Below are 24,030 nucleotides of genomic sequence, written 5' to 3' on the forward strand. Positions count from 1 at the left end.
GTTTGGGAATATTTACAATAGTATCATTGGCTGGTAAAAAAAAAGGGTGACAGCCAGTTCAGACGGGATGTTAGCTTCATCTTGAGCTAGCATGCAACAGGAGAAGCAAGTTTTATGTAAAACGGTCGAGTCGCTGAACTCTTCTGGAAGTTTCCGTGTTCTCGTTGGGGTGACGGGGAGTGTTGCATCGTTAAAACTACCAGCTTTAGTCGACCAGCTTCTTCAACTCCCTGGGGTGAGAAGAAAAGAACTTGCGTGTTGTTAGCCAAAAGTGCTTGATATTTAGCCTCTGGTGGAACACCCATGACAATACAGCAGACTTCCATTGTGTGCGTGGCTTCAGTTTTACCGCAAGATGGGGATAATAGACAGTCACTTGAAAAAACTGAACATCATCTGTATGAACAACAAAATATTAAATGTTGTTGTTTAGTTGCTAATAACATTCAGCAATCCTCGAGAATGTCAAGAATAAGTGTATTGATCCATATATCCACATGATGGAAGAAGATCTCTTTGACTAATTAAACTATCAATGTTTTTTTACCATATTAATTTATTTCATTTTTATATAGATTTAGCTATGTGGATTTAATTAATTTGACTAAATAGAAATTGGATTAAACTGGGGTGTATAGTCTGTAGTTCTGGTTAACTCGTAGACAGGTTTGTTGATGTAATTTTGAAACCAAGAAGGTCTCAATAAAAAAAGAACTATTGAGAAGTGAAACCTGAAACATCCGGTGGTAGGAGTCCGTCTGGGAGTTGTGAAGGAAAATGTTTAGCAATACACTAAATAAAAACAGTGATGGTACTGTTGTTCTAAACAGGAAGGTACAGCTGTGTGTCAATAAATGCAAATATTTCCCCCTGTTTTCCATTCACTATGTGGACTTTTGTCAACAGCCTTTTTGGGGGAAAGTCCCCCCCCCCCCCCCCCCCCCCAAAAAAAAAAGAAATAAATAGAGCCCAACCTATTGTCAATATTTTAATTTTAAAAAAAAGTATTGAAGCCTCCACAGAATATCTCGGTGTTGAGCACCAAAATAAAACCATATTCCACCAATGCATGAAAGCTAAATCTTGGAATCTTCAATGTAACGATGCACAAGAATTTACTTTATGATGCATACGTTTGCAACAAACTCCATTTAACAGCTCCTGCTGCAGAAAATGTGACTTTACAAGTCTGTCTTCATTTGCTGCAAGCTTTAGTGTGTCTAAAGCTTATCAGTTCCGTTCATTTTAACAGTTTTTTTTCTCAGAAGTTTGATTAAACGACAGACTACTTCCCTAAAAGAAATTATTGTGGTTTTCATGGTCCAGTTTTGTGCTTTAGGTGGATGTCAGAGTGGTCACCACAGAGCACGCCAAGCACTTCTACAAGCATGCAGAAGTGGCAGTAAAAATCTACAGCGACAAGGATGAATGGGAGGTAATGTTGGGATTGCCCCAAATGTTTTTTGACATTTTTTCTTGTCGTCTTTTCTTGAACACGAGTGAATTACTAAGAAATGTGGGGAACTGCCTCTAAGATGTGTAAATATTGTGAAATGCTGACGTCGCGTGTCCCCAAAGGAGCAGTGAAGAAAAAAGCGTCTTAGTGTTTGCTTGCCAAATATCCTGTTTCTCATTTAGCTCTGGAAGGAGCGCACTGACCCCGTGTTACACATTGAGCTGAGGCGCTGGGCAGACCTGCTTGTCATTGCACCACTTGATGCCAACACACTTGGAAAGATTTCTAATGGCATTTGTGACAATCTGTTGGTGAGGAAACATATGATCGGTCAACACAATTTGTCACACAGTTCACTAAGGTCCTTTGTAGATTTATGTGACTTTTATTTTTTTATTGATGATTTCTTTTTTTAGACATGTGTCGTAAGGGCCTGGGATACAAGTCGACCTCTTCTTTTCTGTCCTGCAATGAATACAGCAATGTGGCTGCATCCCATAACAGCCCAGCAGATATCCAGACTAAAAGAGTTTGGATACATGGAAGTCCCTTGCATTTCCAAGAAGCTAGTATGTGGAGATGAAGGTTGGTTTATTTTTTTACAAAGTGATTTCTTTGTTTTCTTTCCTTGCCGTATCAAATATGAGGTTATGGTGTCTTTATTTTGAACATTTTCTAAAATAACAATTATCCCTGCTCCCACAAATCAAAAGAGTTTCTCCCATATGTCACATTTTAAATCAACAAAGTTTGGTTTTATTTTACAGGCAATAAAACAGGAGGTCTTGTGCAGAAGCATTAACTACAAAAGTGTCTCTTTTCCTCCTTCAGGATTGCATAATTTCCCCCAAACTGTTGCTGTGCCAAACGATCATCTGAGCGTATTGCCTTTCAATCAGGAAGCCCCCAAAATGCCTCGGAATGTGCAGACAGGTGTGGATTTGCAGCAACTTAATACTTGCTGCTGATAAAAACCTATCCTGAAACCATAACAGACATCCATACAAGTTAAAAGAAAATGCCATTACTTGTTAAATTCACCTTTTTACTGGAGCAATCATTGCTGAAACTCCCACAGGCCTGCTCCCAGGCCCACACTTCCCTTTGCACAGGTTACATTTTTTAGCCATTACATACAGATATATAGTATTTCCTGTTTTACATATTTTTGCGATTACGCAATGACAGTGCGGTAGCCGCGCTGTCCTTCCCGCCGGTTTCTTCTCCTTTCAGACTTAAGACATCTGCAGTGCGACCCATCCGACTTCAATTATCGCACAAAGGTTCAACTGTTTCACAAATGACGTCCAGCAAGATCCCTGTAAACCCATGAGTTCAAGGCTGCAATGAAGTTTTTAACAAGTTTTTGATGAACAAAGTAAAAATGAGAAACTTTTTCTGATAAAGGCTGTACAAATACGGTAAACCTGTTGTTCCATCAATGTTTCAGTTATCCTCCTACATACAAAGAGTGACTTTCTTTGTGATAATTTGAAGCCCTTCATATAATATTCCTAATTTTGGATTACCTACATAAAACCTGTCCATCTATGCATAGTTAAAAGGCTCTAAAATGCTAAGGATCCTTTTTTTCTTGATGAAAAAACATAAAATGATTTTCTTTATGATAGTATTGAAAACTTCATTACTTTGTTTTACAGAAATATACTTTATTTTATACGATAATATGACAGTAATCATTTTCCCATTATTAAATATTTTCCAGTCAAAAACAGAAATATACTAGACACAATCCTCTTTCAAATGTTGTAGATTGAAGGCACTTAAAGTTTCAAATAATCTTAGTTTTCAGAATTTAGAAATTAGTCACAAAATATTTTATTGAGTGAGAAAACAGGTTTGAGCTGAAGCTCTTGGCGCTTGATTAAGGCGGAAGCTCATTTGTGAAATAGAGCCGCGTTTTCATTGAGATCGGTATCACATCTGAGATATTGATGGGCGTCTCAAGTTTGGCTTCATCTTTCACAGAAATCTGACAGTTATTTCAAAACAAAAATCATATCTACCGGTAGTCAGTTTTTCTATTGGTTCATGTCCAGTGAGGTTAAAGATCATTTTATAGAATAAATGCATTAAACAATAAAATCCTTTATTTGTCTATATTGTCTTTGCTGGAGAGCATTTATTCAAGTTGATCAGTTTTAAGGGGTGACATAATGCAACTTTGTCACTCTTAGAATTGGACTCAGACATGCCTCCAACTTTTTAATCTTCCTTTGCAGCAAACTGTCAACATATGGGACTAGTACCTAGAATTGGGTGGGATGTTTTTTCATATGAACAGAGGTATAAAACATGATGCATTAGCCCTAAATCACCTGTAAAGATCTACCACTAACTGCAGAAAACTCGGCGGACCTAGTTTCCCAACATTTCATCATTCTCCTCTCGTTAAATTTCCTTCATTTTGTTGAGGCTTGTTGGGCAGGAAAGAATTGTTCTGGTTTTACAAGTTTCCCTACACGACGGAAACGTCTCGAGACGTTTCACAGATTCACACAGGCTTCATCTTTTGGCCACTTGCTGTGAAATGCACGCGCCTGTTGGTAGGACCTTTGGTGGAAGAGGTACCAAACAGGACAACTTTGATCTCACTAAAAAAATACTGACTGGATTATAGGAGTGTTGAAATGTTTCTGCGAACATCATGCCTGCAGACGGTACAAAACCTGATCGACGTGTTCACAATGAGTAAGATGAGTTGTGCAAAACGTTAGGAAGGTAAACAAACTGTCAAGAATTTTTGCTTGTCAAGTTGGTTTAAAAAAAAAAGTCTCTGGTTTTATGAGTTTCAGATTTCATCAAATGGATGCAAACGTGGATCTTACCTCATAGAGAGGAGAGCAGCAGAGAACTCCCCCTAACATTTGAGGCAGAGGAGTGAACTTCGACCTTCAATACTTTGCATACAGTTACACCGCGACATCTCTCAAAAACAGCATAAAGGCGTTAACCACAGCAGGGTGATGTGACATCGTTAATTCGAAGCTTAAACTCCACAGAGTGCTAAAAATGAGGACTTCCTGACTATTGGTGCCTCCCGTTTCACAAGCCGCCATCACCGCAGAGCCAAAGGCTGCACGAATCAAAGGAAACTGTTAATGCCAGCGGTGTGAGAGGTCACACCAACCCCCCTTTGGCACTTTAAAATATGTTTTTTGTGTCCCCAAGTGATACTTTTAACTACTGATGTCTCTACTCGATTGAAACACTTTATTTTTTGGACTCTTTACTCAAGTGATGTATTAGATTTGGAAAGGCTGATCTGAGAACCTCCAAACCTGTTTTCTATTTCCTAAACTTGTCTGAATTCACTCCATTTTCTTCTCACAGCCACTCGGATCCACCTGTGAAATAGTTTATAGTTTTGGTGTAAAAAAACAAGCAAAAATTAGGCCAAACACTGAATGTGGCGTCTAGATAAACAGTCTTAGCAGGAGTTTATCTCTATTGTTACTTTCACTGCTTCAGACGCGAGGTATCCTCTGCATGGGAACTGCAGCACTTGCATGCAGCGTCATTCCAAAATAGGTCAACAAAAATGTAAACCAAAAAAAAAATAAAATGTGTTGTTTGGAAAAAAAAAAGTTTCGAGGACTTTTATAGAAAGCAGGTGCTTTCAGCCTTTTTTTTTTAAAGAAGGACAGGGTTCTGGGTTTTTATGTTCGTTATTTTGTTTTGTTTTTTTGATCATTTTTTTAAAAGATGGGAAAATGGAGATTATTTTGGATGAATTTTTCTGCTCAATAGAAAATCTAGGCTGCTTTCTCATTATACTCGATTTTGATCAGAATTTTAAATATTTAGATGCCCGATGGTCGCAAATAAAAGGTAAATTCATTTTCTAAATCAATATTCAAACAGGTTATTTTATTGTTCTATCTTCTGTTTATCCCGAAATTGGTGGACAGAATCAGCTGGAAGAGCTAAAGCTGCTTCAGTGTTCAGTTGGTTAACCTGGCCTTTCAGTTGCCTCTAGTTCCAACTGAGTGAAATGTGGTCGGGCTGTTGGGTTGGTTTGAAAACATGTTTCATGAACTTCCACCATCAAAGGAGAGCTGCCAAAATACAAACTCAATCTGGAACCCTTTGAACCCACCTGATATGTTCCAGTTGTCATTCACAGTACCAAACCCTGGTATGTTTGCAGACTGTTCATCAAGTGTGTTGAAAAACTAAACACATAAAACAATGCAACATGCTTTGTTAGTACCTTTAATCATGTGTGTTATTTTCAATTTGTTCTTTTCTTCGCTACACTAGCCTAAATTTCATTATTTCAGTTTTTTGCTGTTCATGTCAGTTTTTCCATAGATGTATTCCTTTTTTTTTAATGTTCTTTACTAAATGTATTTATTTTTTAATCCAAGACGTTTGCCTGATTGCTTTAAATTCTGTGCTTTCTCGTGCTCAGTTGTGTCTGAGTCTACTATCTCATGCACTCAGTCAACCTGCAGTTTCTCTGCCTCTGGCTCTCTGCAACAAAGGCTAAAGAGTTCAGAGACTATATTTAGGGATCAGAAATTCTTGGATGGACTTAGTGACACAAAAGGTGAACTGACTTTGCTTCTCTTTTGCTTCAGGTAAAGGCGCCATGGCAGAAGTATCTACTATTATCAGCGTTGTGGAGCAGCATCTCCACAAATCGAAAGAGAAACCAGAGGAATCTCAATAAAAAACGGACATCACCAAATAAATATGGTTTTCCTTCATATTCATGTTTGACTGGAGCACAAAAGGAATTTAATATTGTTGGGGTTTTCTTTTCTTGTTCATGACAAACTTTCACAAATCATTCCAATGTAATGATTTTTTATCATTCATGCGTCCTGCAGTTTGGCCATAATCTCCCGCTTTGACAAATGCATTTATGTTTATGCTCCGTTATCAAAATGTCTGATTTAGAAGATGTGATTGCAGACTTTTAGATGGTGGATATTCTTGATTTGATGAGGTTTTTGTAACTGTAGAACTTTATACTTAGTGTTTCAATGAAAAATGAATGGAAGAGATTTTAATAAAAGAGTGATTTTTGTAACAATGTCTTTTCACAGCAAAGATGATCCTCAAAAGAAGGTTAATATAGTGGTCAGATTTTGTTCATAATCTGGTGTAATCTAATTCCTTTATTTTATAAATCACTTTTATTTACGAAAGATTTATTTTAAGGAAGAGTAGCAAGTCCATCCATAATCAGGATTAGACAAGATAGTAAGAAACAGAGGGTGGGTTCCGAACCATTTGTGTGTGTGTTTTTTTTTTAATTGTCTGTCAAAGCTTTCTCGATGCCTGTGGGGATTAATTACAAGACACAAAGCAAATTCTTTTCCCAAAAGATTGGCTTCACAGCAGAGACCAAATAAAAACAAACCGAATGCTGACATGTGTCAAGATGATCTGGATTGTTTTAGCCAATCTAAACATTTATTACATTTGAAAAATCTGGTTTTCAAATTCGGTATTTGTATATTTTATTGCGTATTCTGAAACCCATGTATGAAAAAGCTTGTAACTGCTATTTCAAGTGAAGATCACATTACTCCTCAGGCATTTATTGCTCTAAAAAGCCTCCATCTCACAGCAGATGTGGAGTGTGTCTGGAATAGACGGACAAGAAAAAGAGCAAACCAGGTCCAGAGTTGCTTTACTGACATCAATCAGTCGAACAAACAGCAACAACTGCTCTTCATGGCACAATGGCGCATTCTTTGTTACTGCATGTTGGTGATACTCGGTGAAAAGTACTCCACTCAATCCTAATGAGACACTGTTCAAGCTTGTTTTTTTTATCTTTTTGCCCTGCCTAAGATGAATTTTATCTTGATTTATCTTTCTTTCCAGCAAATCCATTGAAAACATTTGCTTTGCAAATAGCTGCAGGGCATTGTTGCTGTTGAGCCCGTGAGGTTGCAGCACATGGAGCCATGTGAATGGCTCACTAAATGAGAGGCATCCTTCCTGGAGCCACAAGCAGTCTGTCCTGTTGCTATTGGCTGATGGTTAACTCAAGAGTGTGACATCAACCAAAATGATGAGGGGAGGGGTGACAGAACTGGAGTTTACTGCTCGCGTGTCATTTGTATTCAAACTAAAGTAGGGTCCAAACATTAACATTTTGGACAGTTTTTTTTCTTTTACCAGCCTTCATTGTGTTTTTCTTTGAATTTGGACGTCTATTTGTTTCCCGAGGAAAAGGAGAACAGTACTAAGTAATGTTTTAACAAGAGGCTCAAGTCCTAACACCTGGATTACATGAAATGATGGCAGAAAGGACCCTCTTTTTGTCCTGGTTATGGCCTATGCTGGGCTCAGGACAAGCTGTTGTTGAGCGTGATACCTTGAACAGTCCATGACAATATAAATACGCATTCTATCTGAATGCATATTTAAAATAAATATGGATCCAAAATCCTCTTTCTCATAATTTGCCAGTTTCTTTCATCCACAGTCCGGTATCCTATGTCTGATGGTAAATTTCTTTGTTTTGGTTAGTTGCTTATTCAGTCAAAATCCTATCAGTCAGGAAAGTATTATATAACTAACCACTGATTGATATTTAACTAGTAGAAGTCATTAAATAAATGATTTGGTTCTTCCCAGAAAAATTCTTTTTCTTTTTGTTTAAGTAGGAGTGCTTTTATTTATTTTTTGTACCATAAAAAGGAAACTGTACTCTGATTTTTCACAACTCTAATCCCAAAATAAACTTGACTGATGGTTTTATTGATGAGACAACATTTTAAAAAAATATTTGCACCCCCCTTTGCAACGGCGGCCGTGTCCCCGGGGTGCCGGCTTCCTGGGCCCGGCGGTGCTCTCTCCGCGCGGTGGGGGGGTTCACATTACATCTGAGCCGGGGGTGTCTGGTCCCTGGGGGGTGGGTTCTGGTCCTTGCTCCTGAGTGCTGGGCCCCGCCAAATTTCCAACTGTGGCCGAGCCTGGTCGGGCCATATTTATAACACCCCTTGTGGGCCCTCTTTTTTTCCCCGGGGTTCCCCCCTCCTGGGCGGGGGCGTCGGGCCCCCTGCCTCGCTCCTCCCTGGACCAACCGTGGGCCGGGCGGATGGTTGCCTGGAGTGCGGAGCGGGTCTCCCTTGGGGGGTCCTGGCTCGTACCTGGGGTTGGGGCGGGGGGATGCCCGGAACTCCTGGGTGGTGGTGGGGTGCTCGTTTGGGGCTGTGGGCGTCCTTCTCCGGTGGGGCTCTGCGTTGGGTTCTCCCGGCGCGGCGGGGGGGCTGCTCTCCTGGTTGGGCTGGGGCGGCGCTCTCTTTCCCTCCGTGCTTCCCTGGCCTCTGGCTCTGGGGGCCTTGCGGCGGCCCTGCTGGCCCTGGCCTGGGTGGCGGGCTTGGTCGCCCGGGCGGCGGTTGTTCCCTGCCGGTTCCCGTGTGGCGTTGGGGGGATTCCGGCTGCCGCTGCTGCTGCGGTGGGGGTCTTGGGGTGGGGATGGCTGGGCACTCTCCCTCCTTCTTTTCACGTTCCACCATCCATTTTAGAAGAACATAAAACCTCACCTGAGCACTGGTGTTAGCTCACCTTTGCACTAATAGCTTGCATGACTGAATGACTGAAATATTTCACACTAGTTGGTTATCAGGCATAAGTATGCGTGTGAACACTATCTGTTTTGTGTACATGTCGACAGGTGGACATTTTTGCAGCTAGCAGGTGTGTTTATAACATTTGAGTGTGTGTGGACAGGCCCCGCCCTTTTTGTACTGCATTTGAACCTTACCATAATGATTAACAACCAGTAAACTTGTTGCTGTATGCTGCTTCATGGTCTTATCCCCCTTCCCCTCCTATTATCACCCCCTACCCCCCCCTCTCTCTAGCGTCCCTCTCTCTTCTTCCCCTCTTTCCTTTTCCGTCCGGTCCAACACCAAAGATTTTCAGACATGATTGAAATTAATAAAGTTTGGCCTCAATTACAAAAGGGGTTTATTCAGACATACCTTTGGTTTGTCAGAAGATTAATAACCCCTCTTGTTAAAGCAAAATATGTCCAACACAAGAGGCCCTCAGCTCTCGTCTGTCTGCCCAGCTGTTGGACAGGACAAGTTAAAAAAAAAAAAAAAAAAAAAAAATATTTGCAGAAACCGGTTTTTCTCAGAGACAGCAGCCATTCATCACCAGTCCAATCCATCACTAGACCGGCAACGGAACATGCTTGATTCGTTTGAGAGGATAAGATTCATTAATGCTTTTAATCACAGAGATTATTTTTAAAGAGTCAAACAACAGTGCCTGATGCTGAGTCACTGATTGGAACACCAATGTCTAGATGGGCTCTTAATTTAAGTATCTTATATTAAAAAGGCAGCAAAGGAAGTTAAAAGGAGCTCAGAAAATAGCAGGGGTATTTAGGAGTCAATTTGGAATAAACAAAAACATAGGTGACCCTATATTTCTGGGGCTTAAGGCTCTGCTTGCACACTTTAAGGGGACAACCAACGTCTTCTTTTTACTGCTGGTTGATAGACTAATAAAAACAAATAAATGTATTGATTATGTGAAAGCACAGTTACAAGAGAAAGTCAACCACTTCTATTTGTTTCAGTTGTCCCTTTGTTGCTAACGGCTTGAAACTAAATCCAAATATGGTTCTTGTGTCTGAATAGTGCAATCACAATTTTTCTTCTACTATCTCAATGTGCAAGATGTTGCTGCTTTTAAATAAAATAAACTAAAATAATAAAGACCTCAAATATCGTGTAGTTTTCTTTCTAATGAACCTCAAGTCTCCATTTGTATCTTGGAGGTTTTTCCTCGTTTTCATTCCCCAATCCAAGTAGAAAGGTCAACAGTGTAAGGTCAACAGTGATGAGACGCAGGGATCACATTAGTGTTAGACATGTTTACATTTGTGAAAAGTCGACATCTCCCTCCATCTACCAACAAAGGGAAGAAAGCCCGTCTGGAGTGTGTCTAGGAAAGACAGACGAGATAAAAACACGTGGAGTAGGACCTTTTTTTTTGGTGGTCTGGTTCTGCAAAAGGTAAAGACTAAAGTCCATCAAAGTTTGCCTGTCTCTACAACAGAAAAGATTGTTCCAGAAATACTCGGCTCAATGGTAGACGAGCCTTTTTCACTCCCCGTGCAGTAGCCCACAAGCATTTATCAAATAAATATTGCTACATACAAGCCTTTTTCTTCAACAGCTGTGTCTGATGTCGGAAGAGTTCCCCAGTAAAGAACCAACGCTTCAAATTTCACCCAGTTTTGTGTGGAAACCCCCCAAATATTTATGGCATTTTCTGGATTTTTCTTTTTCAAAGACTGCTGTCTGACCAGGGAGCACCGAGAGGTCAGAGTAAAGTGCTTTCAGGGGAGGAAGCCACGAAGAGAGAGCAGGTTTAACAAAACACTTAACATGCATCCTGAAATGAGGTTCTGCAGAACTGCATAGAACATCTTTTATGCACACATTCGTGCACATTTGCTGTAGACCCCACAAAGAGCAGGATTGTGGTTGGGTTACATATTTTAATTTCTTCTTGACTATAAGAAAATTCTTCTAACATATTTGGAGTTGGTAAACTTTATCTCCTGAATTCTTTTGTTGGGCATAACAAATACTCTAACAGCTTCTGTTTTCCCTCCACTGGGCTGGTGGTTATATTTTGTCTCCGTTTATCTCTTTCTCACCACATCCAGTGGGCTCGGAGCAATTTGCTTTGCAAATAACCAAGAGGGCCTTGTTACTGTCGAGCTGCCGAGGTTGCAGCCTATCAATGAAAAGCGTCCTTCCCCGGGTCGTAACCTGGCCTGTTGCTATTGGCTGCCGGGTGATCTAGGTAATAAGAAAACAGAACTTAAACCATACGCCGATGAATGCAGGAGTGCGCAGTTTTCCACACTTCACGGGCAATAAACAGCACGGTCACACAGATCCAAGTCATGAAAACTTGAGAGAGATTCCATAGGAAGCTGGTTGAGATAAAACAAGCCACTATCTCTACTGCTATAAACGTTATCATGGGTTGTCTTAATGCAGGCGACGATAAACTGACTCTATAGTACACCATGACATTACTTTGACAACCTTTTAGCCTCAATTACTCACATAAATTTAAATATTTGCCATGATTGGATCATCACAAAAAATATATTTTTTTAAATATTTAACAATCCATTTAAATGTCATTTATTGAAACAGGTGAAATTTAAAAAAATGTGTTCAAAGGAAATAAATGTAAAAGTTTGCTCCCATAAAAACGAGTCAGACTTTCTTATACACTTGTTAGGAAAGAAGATCAACTGAATGTGGACGGGTCAGGTGTCTGTGTGCCTACGCAAAAGCACCTGCGAGCTGTGCGTCTGATGCAACTCAAACGGTCTCCAGGCTCATCCTGCAGTTTTGGCCTCCGGGAATGAGAAAGCAGCATCCTGAGAGATCACCTGCTCTGCTGTATGTCATCGCAGCTCACTTTACAGACTCTGATTCCTTTTAAAGGCATAAACACTTCCTAAACGTAGTCAACAGTAAATTTAAAACAACACAATATGTGTGTCTGATTTTGTTTTTGTGGAATATTAGAATTTCTGGGTTGTTTTTTATCAGGTTACTGTTATTCTTGACTTTGACCCACATTTCAGGCAATTTTTCAGGTCTTTTGTTTAATAAAATTACCTCAATTTGGAAATTATGATCATATTGTTGCCTAACATGGGAAAAAGCAACTATATGAGAGACCCCTTGTCAATAAATAGTGATGTGAGCAGAACTTTGCATTAAATCTGTTTCCTTCCAAAGATCAAGTTTGGCAAGATATTTCTGTAAATTTCCTGGAAATCATGGACTATATGTACCTCAACATTTAGCACAATTTGTTTCAAAAAACATTTTTTTAATGTCATAAATGCTTAAAAACACTCCCTGGTTGCTTTTGTTGATATAGCCCCAAGCTGCAGCACCATGGTAACTGGATGTGGGCCATGTGTCGGCTCCACTGGGGAGAACGACTCCTGGCTCTTCAATCAAACCCCAATGAGTGAACACCCTTTTTACCTGTGAGGCCATTGGGACTGATGGAAGTCACCTACTAGTCTAGACTAAACTTTGGCTTCCCTCATGGGTGCATAAATGAGACCGAGCCTCATGGGTGTAGAGGGACCTGCATGATGCAAGTGCGACAGGCAATTGGCTCACTCATAAGCAGAAGTGGAAGAATTTCCATGTAAGCTTTTTATGAAGTGGACTTTGTGAAGAGGTCGAGCTGCAGTCCAAAGCTCCAACTTACTGAGGGGTAAAATGTGGGTCATGATTGGTGCTAAAAGGTGAAAACACCATCTGTTTGCTGTGTGGCAGACCTGATCTTAACTTTGCTCAAATGAAGTCAACCATTAACTATATTGGGGATAAGGCAACAGCTGGGCTTTCTTTCAGAGCGAGTCTCTTCCCTGCCCAATGATTATAAAAGGATAGATTGGAAATACAAGTGGAATTGAAAGTACTTCCTTTACGAGGACAGTCATTTCCGGTTGTCAGGGGGCAGAAAAGGCACGATACTAGGTGAAGCAGGTGACCTGTCAGCGGATGGAAACACGTGATTCCAGGTGGCAGCACGCAGCAGGGCGCTCGAGGGAGACAGCCAATAAAATCGCGGAAGCCAGCCGCGGGAAAAGATCATATGAGAAGAAAACAAGCCGTGGTCGGAGCGAGGGTGTAGCTCCGCCTATTGATCAAAGACCATCCTCCTCCCTTTTGTCTTTTCTTCACTTTGTTAACCTCACTAAATGCCTCGTGGATTTCGGGCCAAAGCTCCTGGCATGCCTTCATTAGTGTCCGTGGGATCACTGCGCATCGGCGCGCTCTTAATCCCAACGAGACTCTGTCCTGCTTTTCTTCTTTCCTCCTGATCTGTTTCATGGAGTGGAAGTGGAGATCTGTGGCAGCGGCGAGGTAAGAAATTAAGTTTTTATTTGTGTGTGTGTCTGTGTTTTTTTTTTTTTTTGTTTTACTTCCCAGAATCTTTTGTGCCGTGACGACAGATAGTGAAGATTGCGAAAGTGGAGCAACGCCGAGGTCAGCCTTCCCTTTGGTGGGAAGCGCAAAAGAATGTGAAAGTATATCGCCTAATCAAAACAGAAGCACGCGTCCTCTGCGTGTGGAACTGTGTGTGTCTTTTTATTTTATTTGAATTTAGCCACATTTGTGGTTCTACTTTCTCACCGACTCTCTCTCAGCCCCGCGTGGAAACGCGCTGCCATCACTAAATCCAAAGCGCGTAATTTCATTTTCATAATATTTGCGTCCTGCTATTAATCCGAACCGGTTGGTCACGGAGATGAGACAACAAGCTCGTGATTATGTTTCCTCACATCATCATGCAAATGCATCCGAACAAGTTTGTTCCCCCCGAGTTTTAAGTTCCGTTTTGAGTTTTCGGAGTCCATTTTTTTAACGATCCGAGAGGAAACTTAACCCCCGCCTGTCTCACGCGTAATCTCTAACATTCCAAACCTGTTTCTCCTGAGGGGGAAAAGCCTTTACAGGTAAAATGATTAATGATTGTTAGACTGGAATGACGTGATTTCTGGTTTTTTCCCTTCTTTTTTGCCTTTCCTGTTCTCGCGTGGTTTCAGGCCTGTCAGTTTGGACGGTTTGCTTTCGGAAGTCACACTCCATCACCCCACTCATGGGAGCGAGGGCACACGCACACCAAAACGCGCACAACGGCTCCTGACAGTTTCCTTGTTGCACACAGATGTATTTCTTGTCCCCTCGTTGATAGAACCATCTATGGAAGGTGTCATCCTGCAGACCTGCTCACTCACTGCCAGGAGCCTGGAAAGGGCTGATATTTGACCTTAGTAAATAATTGTTTTTCTTTTTTTCTTCCTTACCGAATATCCATTGCACTCTGCAGATGTCATCTTCCAGCGTCATGCAGTTTGCAGGATGCTTCAGTTGCAGCTGTTTCAATATTTAATAGATGATGAATTCCAGACCTGCAAGTGTTTTTCACACCACTTTTGTTTAAGGAAGTGTAAAAGTAATGCAGTTGATTTACTGCAAAAAAACAAATGACAATTAAGTTATTTGCCTCAGTTGTGTCACTTTTCTGCCTTTCAAGTTAGCAGTTGAACAAATGTTTCTTTACATTTTCCACTGATTTAGAGAAAAATGTACAAAGATTTGCCAAATAGTCATGTTGGGGGTCACTTTTTTGGCAAACCCCCTTCAGGGGTTGAGAGTCACCTTTCACTGATTCGCACAGGCTAATATTAGTTTGAAGCTGAAGTGGGGCTTTTGTAATGCAAATTAAAAGATGACAGTACCACTTAATGTTTAGAAATCAGGATGAAAGTTTTTATTAAAGTAAACAACCAAAATAGTAAAACTTCAATTTCCTACTCAAGCATGTTAAAACATCAGAGGAACGATGCCATTGTCCGTTGCTGTTATTGTTCATCAAGAACGAAGATGCAGAAGTGTGTGAGTGGAAAAACTGCAGCCTTTAACAGCTCTGGGAATATATGAGGCAAAAGTTCATAGAAAGGTTGGAGCGTGTAAGCCACATTATATATAGGAAAAAAAAAAAAAGGAGTCAAGACCCCAATCACTAAGATTTATCTATTTGACATGACTGAGTAAAAAGCTGATTTTGCTTAACTTTTAGAGAAAAGGTGCCCTTTTCTCTAAAAATAAAAATAAAACATGCATGCTGGAGAAAACATCCTCTAAGGAAATGAGACTGGTATGACCATAATGCATGCTGCCACATTTTTGACAGTAAATACCTCAAAGGTCCGGCATGGTGGTGGACTGTTGATGATCTGGGCTTATTTAACCACAGCTGAGGCAACTATAAACTCTTCTGGATGAGTGTATGGTCAAATGTGAGACCGTTGGTCGTCTAAAGCATTGCCAAAACTATTTCAAAAAACACAATCCTCGTAAACACAGCAAGAGAATTGCTTAGGAACAGACCATAATGCAACGGCACTTTACCAAGCTATTACGTTGATTCAATTACTTCTAAAGAATTCCCAATTCCATCTCACGTTAACATATTTTTCGATTACTTTTATTTAATTTATCTGTTCCTATTCTTCAAATGTGTTACATTTCCATCTTTTTCTAGGTTTAAAAACTGTTTTAAAATGCTTTGGGATTCAACTGAACAAACATTGAACTTTCTTTGATAAGGTTATGAATTCTTACATGTAAAGAAAAATTATTTTATTGAAAAAAAAGTGTTTTCAAAGAAAAAAGAATCCTTGATTGATTAACATGGCATTTTCTAAGTGAAGACTGATTTGATTTTTGAATATTTTTAAATCATAGCGATAAATAAAGTGTGTTTTGCCTTTAAAGTAAGCTTTAAAATCTTTGCTTGTATCTTTTTGTAATATTTACTGCTGTGGAATAGCAGAGTTGGGAAGAAATTAGTTGACTGTTTTCTTTTTGAAAGTTACTCGGTATACCACAATCTTCCTAATTATGCATTTTTTTTGTTTTTACATTTAAATATATTCATAATGAATGGAAATAACAGGTTGCATTTAGCAAGATCATGTGATCATTTGTGTTGCCTTTTCTGTAATAAAAAAGCTTGGGTTAAGTGTTGACCATAAATGTGTCATTTGGACTAATCTAAACTGCTGCTCTGCTGCTCTGTTGATGTTGAAGTGTTCATGAACCTGCTAACCAACAGAAAAACCAAATGCACTGAATGCAACACCAGTTTGTCATTTCCAAAAACTGCAGATGTTTTCATTTCCTACTTCCCTTCTTTTCTAAAAATGCAGAAATGAATTAATTTAAAGTAGCAAAAGTTTGCTTTTTGACAAAATTAGCAGTTTTTTCTGAACAAAGGTGGCTTGAGCCAAGTGTTGTACAAGTGTGTGTGTTTTTGGAAAAAGGAAGTTTGGTTTCACTGAAAGTTTGCGGTGATTAAAAAAGCAGAATAGAAACATGACGCTCGTTCTTCCATCGGTCTTAGGATGTAAACATAAGCTCCTAAGTGTGCGTTAGATCAGATAAGAGCTGGTTAAATTGAACCTTTGGGTGTGACGGTTGACAGAGTCTGGTGTGTAAAATTAACAATGAGACCACCAAATGCGGTGGAGATGTGTAGTCATTCAGTCCCATTATAGTCTCATCTTTGTCATGTGACCTTAAAGTGAAAGATGCCGCATGTGAGTAACATGTCAACACCCAAATCAACCAATCTGGAGGCTGTGGTAGAAAAGGCAAGATTGTACTTTGACTCAACTTTGGTGTACATGGTAAGCTCAAAACTATTAATATATGTGCTCATTTCCCAGATTTGCAACCTCTCCCCCATTGCAGGCTGCTATTATCGTTCCTATGCCTCAGCTGATCATGGCGTGTGTAGCTTGTGCCATAGGCAGACAGAATTGTCAAGGCTGGAAAAATGCAGGTTCCCCATCTGATGATTTTGTGCAAATATGTATTGTTTGAAAAGAAAATCTGAATTCACTTTTTTTTTCTTGTTTTATTTCCATCAACCCCAGGTCTGGAGCCATATGTGCGCACCATTATAAAGCTACCACAGGATGAGCAGCTATCCTGTCAAGACCCTCGCTGACCCAACGCTCCAAAACAAGATGCCCTTATTTGACGGACTTTCCAAAGCAGAATCCGTGCCCGGCCTCCTAAGTAAGCAGTACGGCGGGGCCTATCTTGCTTATGATCCTCGAGGAAAAGACTCCACAGGATTTACTCCTCCCTGGAGACCAACAAAGACTTCTCCACTGGATGACAGGAGTCCCGTGAGTCACCTCTCCGGCATGGAGGCGAGAAACCACTTGATATACAGACAAGACAGCACTTCTCTAGAGGAAGTCCGAGCTCAGCCTTCTTCTGTGAGTCACACCCCAATGAGAAAAGGTTTTATGTTGTATACTAAAAGCCCGGAGATCAGCGCTCCCACAGTCGCAACTGTTAGAAAGCAGAAAAGTGAACATTCCCCACCTCAAACACACCTTTACCTGGCAATTCCTAAGCCTGTGTACGGACACAACCCCTGCTGCAGCGACCTGGGCTGTGTGATGGGACAAAGGTACATGGAGCACCTACCACCAAAGATGCCAAACTCTGTGTATGAGCCCGACTGGATGCAAACCTCTGCTCACTACGCCGAAAAGACCCACATTCAGAGAAAAGAAGTGCTGCAACAGAGGAGCTTACAGTTTGACAGCAGCACAGAGCCAAAGCGGATACCGGTGCAGGCGTACAGCCCAAGCGGGCCCAGGACGTTTCCTTCTGTCAGTGAGCCTACCTACAGCAGTTACCCCTGTACCCCACCTCGCACACTGTTTACTTCTTTAAACGAGCACAGCCAGCCGTTACACACCATCCCAGGAGGCTACCCCAGCCTGTACGCCCCCCATCCCACATACGAGCATATGACCTCAGACATTTATCAGGAACGCTCTCCCGTACCCAAATATGGTCAGTTAGCACAGCGCCCAGTGTTTTACTACGCTCAGGCAAACAGGGAGTTAGAAAACAGGACACTGTGTAAAGATGGTGGCAATAAGCAGAGGGATGCCCCCCTCCCTCAAAAACACTCAATCCCTAGCCCTCTGCCTCATTACATAGTGCCTCAATCTTTTCATGCTGAAATTCCTTTTTCTTGCACTGAAATTCTGCCTAACCATTCCTTCATACGGGGGTACGACTACCCATATTTTGCAGTTCCACGGTTTCACTTGAACTCGAGCCAAATGAGAACCCCCTTAGAAAGGTCATCGCCTACCCTGCTTTCGAGTCGCATCAACATTTCCCCACCCAAAGACAAACCTGCCACCACCCTGCACATTGACAGCTCTGCGCCGCTTGTGCATTCGGACCATGGCAGACCACCCAGCCGTGGAAGCCAACCCGCCATCTCGCCGTCCAGACAGCCTGGCAGGTTTTTTCACCCACTCGCCGGTCTGCACCGAGATGCGCCCACTCTTTCGCCGGCTGCTGCGAGCATGGACAGACACCCAGAATCTTCTTCCTGTCGGGCTCAAGTGATGAAACAGCCGCGAAACCTTGCTGTCTCCCCGGCAGGGTGGATGCTCCAGTCGCCCACCTCTGATGAAACGTACGCAGCTGCGGCTTCGGGCGCAAATGGTCAAAAAGTCATCCGTTCGCCCACAGTTACGGCAGGAAGTAATCGGTCTGATGCGGAAAATCTCATTGGCAAGCGAGGCCTGAAGAGAAGCATCTCGCACTCCTCTCCACCTGTCAAAATAAAAGAGGAGGACAGAGATTTATATGAAGTGGAATGCAGCCAGAAACAACAAAAAGTGGAAAAGGAGACTGGGAGCAAAACGGATTCCCCTCCTATGCCAGTTATTGACAATGTCTTCAGCTTGGCACCTTACCAACTTCATCTGCAGGCGTCAGGGGTGTTATTTCCAGGAAGAGTACCTAAGAGAGCCACCCAGACGCCTGAGAAACACAAAGACCAAACCAAGCATGACGGCAAAGAAAAGATGCTGGAAGGAGATGATGCTGTCTTAACTTCAGATACTCCAGATGCTGCAGCTTTTAAAGTCGAAAAAGGAGACCAGTCCGATTCAGACGCATCTGTGGAGATCTGTAACGACTACAACAAGCAGACGATCAAAAAGGAGCGCGTGGAGGCGGCTTTATCTGAAAATGGGTCTGTGAAAGAAAAAGCTGAATTTAAAACAAAGTGCTCAACTCCAGGTGAAAATGAGAGTTTAGCCGAACTTAAACCTGCCGAACCAATTTCACCGGTAGACCCGTCTTCTGACGCAAATGTGGGCAAACATTTAGTGACCGTTCAACCCAAATCTAGCCAATCCCCTCAGAGCACTGAGAGTAAAGTCGATTTCAGAAACATCCCACCTCATTTTCTAAAACTTTCTACCTACAACATCATTATTCCTGGTGGCAAGCACCGCAGCACAGAGCTGGAGAAGCTGTCTCCACAGCCGGTGACCGTTCTCTCCCCAAAACCAGACCTGGAGATGCCAGTTCGAAAGCACTTCTTTGAGCTGCACCACTCTCTATGCAAGCTAATATCCAAATCTGTGTCTGCCTCTTTAGAGGAGAACCTCAAAAAATGGCTGTTTCAGATGAAAGTCGCTGAAGCTGCATGTCGGACCGATAAAGTCAAGGTGTCCTCGCTGCTGGGAGTAAAAGCCAGAGAGGCGTGGATTAACGAGGAGATCAAGTCAACTCTGGACAGGGTCCTCGACAGGCTGAGGGAGTACACATCTCAGGAGCGCTGTCCTTTTCCGCACGTCATGCGGACGGGAGCGGTGTTCCTCCCCATGCTGGTGATGAAGGAGCTGCTCTTCCCTATGGTCCAGGGCAGCTTCATTGACCAGGTCCTGCAGGAGCACAAGGTGGAGCTGCGGCCCACCACGCTCTCGGAGGAGAAGATCCTAATCCAGCTCCACAAGCGAGCCTGTTCCTCCAAGCTCAGGAGGCTGATGTCCCTCAAGCACCTGCCCGACGTCTACACAGATGTGGTCAACCTGCTGTATTACACCGACGTCTGCAAATATCTGGGTGAGTGCTTGTTCATCCGTATATGAAGTCATTGCACTTTTGATTGCAATGACTTCATTCTGGATTTATTTAGCGATAGCGCAGAAAACAAAAGTTCATCCTTAATGACAAAGACGCCAATTTTTAAAAATAATTTCATGAAAGGCTTCTCATATTTAGATGTCCCATAAACATGCACACTTTAGAAAAATCATGTAAAAATCTGTTTCTAGTTACAGTAGACTGTTGGCAAAAAAGACCACAGTCAGTTTTTTGTGAAGTGGCAACAATTCTTGCAAAAAGAAGTTAAACTGGTCATATATATTTGAATGCCTAATGTGAAAAACACAAATAACTATTTAAATTAAACACATTTGTAGCATGATATAAAAAATAGTGTTTTAACCCCTTCATGCCTGGATTTATTTCCAATTACCGTATGTAGAAAAATATTCTGCAGTTTTGTTTTTTTCTGTTCAAGGTGATTCTATTTCTAAATCAAGTGAACTCCTGGATCAAATGGTAGGTTGGATATTAGGGACATTTGGCGTCAAGAGGTCAGTGTAGGACATCAGTGGAAAACTGCTGGATCTTTAAATCAGTGTTTGATTTAGGGGTTTGTTACTTTAAAACTTTGTGTTGGAAAATGTTTTTTTTTTTCATTGTACGGTTATTTTTATTTCCCCTGGAAAATTTTACATTGGCTCAACATCACCTGGTAAAGCTGGCTTTGTTCATTTTTGGAGTTGTAGATGCAAAGTTAAAGAAAAAACAAGGACTTTAAAAATATTCATCTGCTTTGTTACTCTTAGCACTGATTGGATTAAAAGAAATAATTGTGACGGTCTGAAGTAAACATGTCGATTTTAAGATTAAAAAGGGAAAGTATCCAGTATTTCTGGAAATCCTTTTGAGTTGCACATTTGGCAGACTTTTCAAAATAAGAGACAATTTTCTGTAAAATATCTAAAATTATATAAAGGTTTCATAAGAATTTTTCTTCAAAATAAACCCATTTATTTTTTTCACAGAATCACCTTCACCTGATGCCCAAAAGACAGTCCAGGTATATTTGTATTTTATGTTGTCCCACAGTTTCCCCACTCTTTTGCTCTTTTTCTCATTTAGAAAGCAGAAAGCCTTTCTATTTACTCTTCAGGGGAAAACGTAACACAAACTGCATGGTTTGTAGTTTTTTTCTTCTTCTGGGGGCTGAGTAAGAATTCCTGCATATTCCAGCCAGGAATATGCAGGAAGTGAAGTTTTTCATGAATTGCTGCTGTATAAAATGAGATTTAAAAAAGGCAATTTGAGCTTTTATTAGCTCACATGTTAATTTTGACTATGTTCACATGTTTTTTTACTTTTTTTAATTTAACATCGTTTTTGGAGAAATGAGATCTGCAAAGTCCACGTGGCTCTTGATAAACCTCCCATCTTTTCTACTTCTGTATTCCTTTTTAAAATTTTTTTTTGTCAGTTGTGCCATTAGCATAGCCAAATTCTTTTTCCCTAAAGACAGAGTGATTCTTGTTCTGTATTTGCTCAGATAGTGTGAATCCTGGTGGGAGTATTTAGCATTAACTCAAAGTACAGAACGTGTTTTATCATGACAGGACATGCACTTTAACCTATTAGGGCAACGACTGCACTGAAGACTAACTTTATTTTGTTGTTCACTCCCCATGTAGCTTTTCTGAATCGGGCTCACTCCACTGACATGTGTGTGTTTTATAAAGATTGTTGCGTTGATCATGCCTCACTTCCAGTTGGTTCCTGGTTTGACGGCATGGCTTGTAGCAGTCTTGGTGTTTACTCCTACAGCCTTTGCTTCTGTCTAATGGTGGAGGATCGTTCTTTCTAATCTCTAAGCGTCAGTCAGCTGACGGTCTTGTTAACACTTTTAGAGCAATCATCAACTAGTCTTCAAAATCACCAAAACTTGATTTTTGAATCAAACATTCTTACTAACCAGTGTTTTAACAATAAATTCAATTTACAAAAAACTTTGTAACATTTTTCCTTTTTTCATAAACGATCTGGATTCTTCTGTATCCAACACTGAATACCTGTGAATTTTCCAGCAGGCTTTGTTTTTGACCCCGATGTTCTTGTGTTGCAGGATTGACTCTTGATCAGAGAGAAGAACATGAAGGTCTCAAAGCATCCATCAGAAGGATCTCTGACGTCACTGCGTCACCAATTTCCCCGCCAGAGCCACAAGTCGGGGACCAAGGATCAAAATCGCCCATCGGAAGGAGTAGAACAAAAGCCAGAGTTAAGAGCCATTCAAGAAATTTCTTTCTGGACAGCGAGATGTCCAATGAGGAAGAAGATGGTACGAAGACAGCTGATGAAGGTGTTCTAAATACACCCACAAAGAAAGAATGTGGGAGTGGCCTCGCCGTTAAAGAGCAAGACTCTACAATCCTTTCACCCAATACAGCATGTGAAAATTCATGGATGTGTCCCTTAACGCCGGACAACAGGTCTTCCTCCCCTGATGAAGCAAAGATGGAGAAAGCGTTGTGCCCGCCAGCGACCTCAAAACTCCAGATTGAATCCAAGAAGTGTTCTGGCATGATTCTCAAACTGAGGAAGATGCTCAGTGCGGGCGGGAGCCAAAAAAAGCCCCGCTACCAAGCAGTGTCAGGGACCATCTTTGATTCATCCCAGGCGGACAGAGAAGATGCCAGTCTTGACGGGAAACAGCAGAGGACGCCTAAAGCCTTGCACAGGTGGCGGAAAATGGAGGGTTTCACTCGCGCCTTAAGACCACTAAGCAGCTGTTCTCTGAAAAAGCAACGTTCACTCCTGAAAATCAAGTACTGCCCCTACTTGTCCACCTGCCACAGCGCCGAACACAGGAGGCGGTGGGTACTGCGCTCAGCTGTGCAGAGAGCACGTGGCGCCATGAGGCTCTACTATCCAGACTTGGTGGGAAAGAAGATCCACCATCTGTACGAGGAAGATGACAAATCTGAGGTGTGGTACAGAGGAGAGGTGCTGCGGGTCCATGAAGCTCATACCAACCCCATGAAAACCATATTTGAGGTTAGGTATGACAGCGAGCCCGAATGGAAGTACTACCTGGAGCTGCTGGTGGACTACAAAAAGGGCTGGCTCAAGATAGAAGACTAGCTTCTGAAGACGCACCCTATATGAAAGTTCTGCTCTCCTTACAGTGTGACCTTGAAGAAAGAATGAAGCTGGACCAGAAGTCGCGAAGTCATCCCATCATTTCATGCAACGTTCAGGACTTCTGGTGCGTTTTTGAGATGAATTCAAATGCGACGTTTGCGTTATTATATTAAGTGAACGCATTCCTAAAGAAAATTACCAAGACAATTCAATAAACTGCAGGAGACAGGCGACTTAAGTCCATCTTTATAAAAATGTGACATTCGTTTTATATTTTAATAGTCAATACTGTAACTTTTATGAAACCGTTTTGTAAAGGGATTGTGTGTTTACAGTCATCTTTTTGTGCACGTCACTTTTTTTTAACCCCTATAATGGCTGTGTTCAAGCTGCTCAAAGGTTTGAAATTGAGTTTTTACCCCAAAAACTAAACCTTTTTTTTTATAAAAATATATTAAAATGTGTTTGTCTTAAAGGTTTTTTTTTGTCTTCATCTTTAGTTGTGATGGTTTACCTTCTTCGGCTCAGAGAGGGAAATCAGTTTTAGTAAAGAAACTATGAAAAATGGCACAAATGTTTATTTTAAATCAGCATTTGTCCCCACCCAGTGGAAAAAAGAACGTGCTGCATCCTGTAAGAAAGGGCAGTTCAGCTGGGGTTAAATTTGCAAAGATTTGATGTTGTTGCAACATTTCCCATAAACAACCACCAATGCAAGAAAAAAATATTTTTGCAACATTTTGCACTTTAATGTTTTCTCCAAAACAGACATCTAGTTTTTATTTTTTTCCCCACATTTTTACACTAATAGGAAATAAAAGACTTTGATAGCATAAAGAAAAGATATGTAGAAAAAGTATTAAAAGGTTTTTAGATGACTCAATTTAATGTAAGTCGTTTCTGTTAAAAGTTGAAATGGTCATGAGT

General features: G+C 41.2%; 2 protein-coding genes across 8 annotated transcripts; both read left to right on the plus strand.

Annotated features, from left to right (window-relative positions):
• The first annotated feature begins 22 nt into the window (after nt 1–22).
• On the plus strand, nt 23–6,518 carry ppcdc (phosphopantothenoylcysteine decarboxylase). 2 transcript variants are annotated; one of them, XM_020704040.3, is made up of 6 exons: nt 23–235; nt 1,340–1,435; nt 1,639–1,767; nt 1,873–2,041; nt 2,288–2,389; nt 6,061–6,174. In XM_020704040.3, exons 1-6 carry the CDS (start codon nt 92–94, stop codon nt 6,150–6,152), a joined length of 732 nt encoding a protein of 243 aa, XP_020559699.1. In that variant the 5' UTR covers nt 23–91; the 3' UTR covers nt 6,153–6,174. The 2 variants fall into 2 exon arrangements, with proteins under 2 accessions (XP_020559699.1, XP_004069670.1); XM_004069622.5 differs by lacking the exon at nt 2,288–2,389 and having other exon boundaries at nt 25–235; nt 6,061–6,518.
• Nucleotides 6,519–12,941: 6,423 nt separating this feature from the next.
• c6h15orf39 (chromosome 6 C15orf39 homolog) lies at nt 12,942–23,578 on the plus strand. Of its 6 annotated transcripts, none has more exons than XM_011476097.4 (5): nt 13,002–13,380; nt 16,752–16,867; nt 16,962–19,983; nt 20,994–21,028; nt 22,085–23,578. In XM_011476097.4, exons 3-5 carry the CDS (start codon nt 17,004–17,006, stop codon nt 22,088–22,090), a joined length of 3,021 nt encoding a protein of 1,006 aa, XP_011474399.1. In that variant the 5' UTR covers nt 13,002–13,380; nt 16,752–16,867; nt 16,962–17,003; the 3' UTR covers nt 22,091–23,578. The 6 variants fall into 6 exon arrangements, with proteins under 6 accessions (XP_011474397.1, XP_078804841.1, XP_011474399.1 ...); XM_020704041.3 differs by having other exon boundaries at nt 16,752–16,863; XM_011476095.4 differs by lacking the exon at nt 16,752–16,867 and having other exon boundaries at nt 12,942–13,380.
• Nucleotides 23,579–24,030: the final 452 nt, after the last annotated feature.

The sequence above is a fragment of the Oryzias latipes genome, chromosome 6 (assembly GCF_053564925.1).
Source record: "Oryzias latipes strain Hd-rR chromosome 6, Olatipes_Hd-rR_3.1".
Taxonomy (NCBI): domain Eukaryota; kingdom Metazoa; phylum Chordata; class Actinopteri; order Beloniformes; family Adrianichthyidae; genus Oryzias; species Oryzias latipes.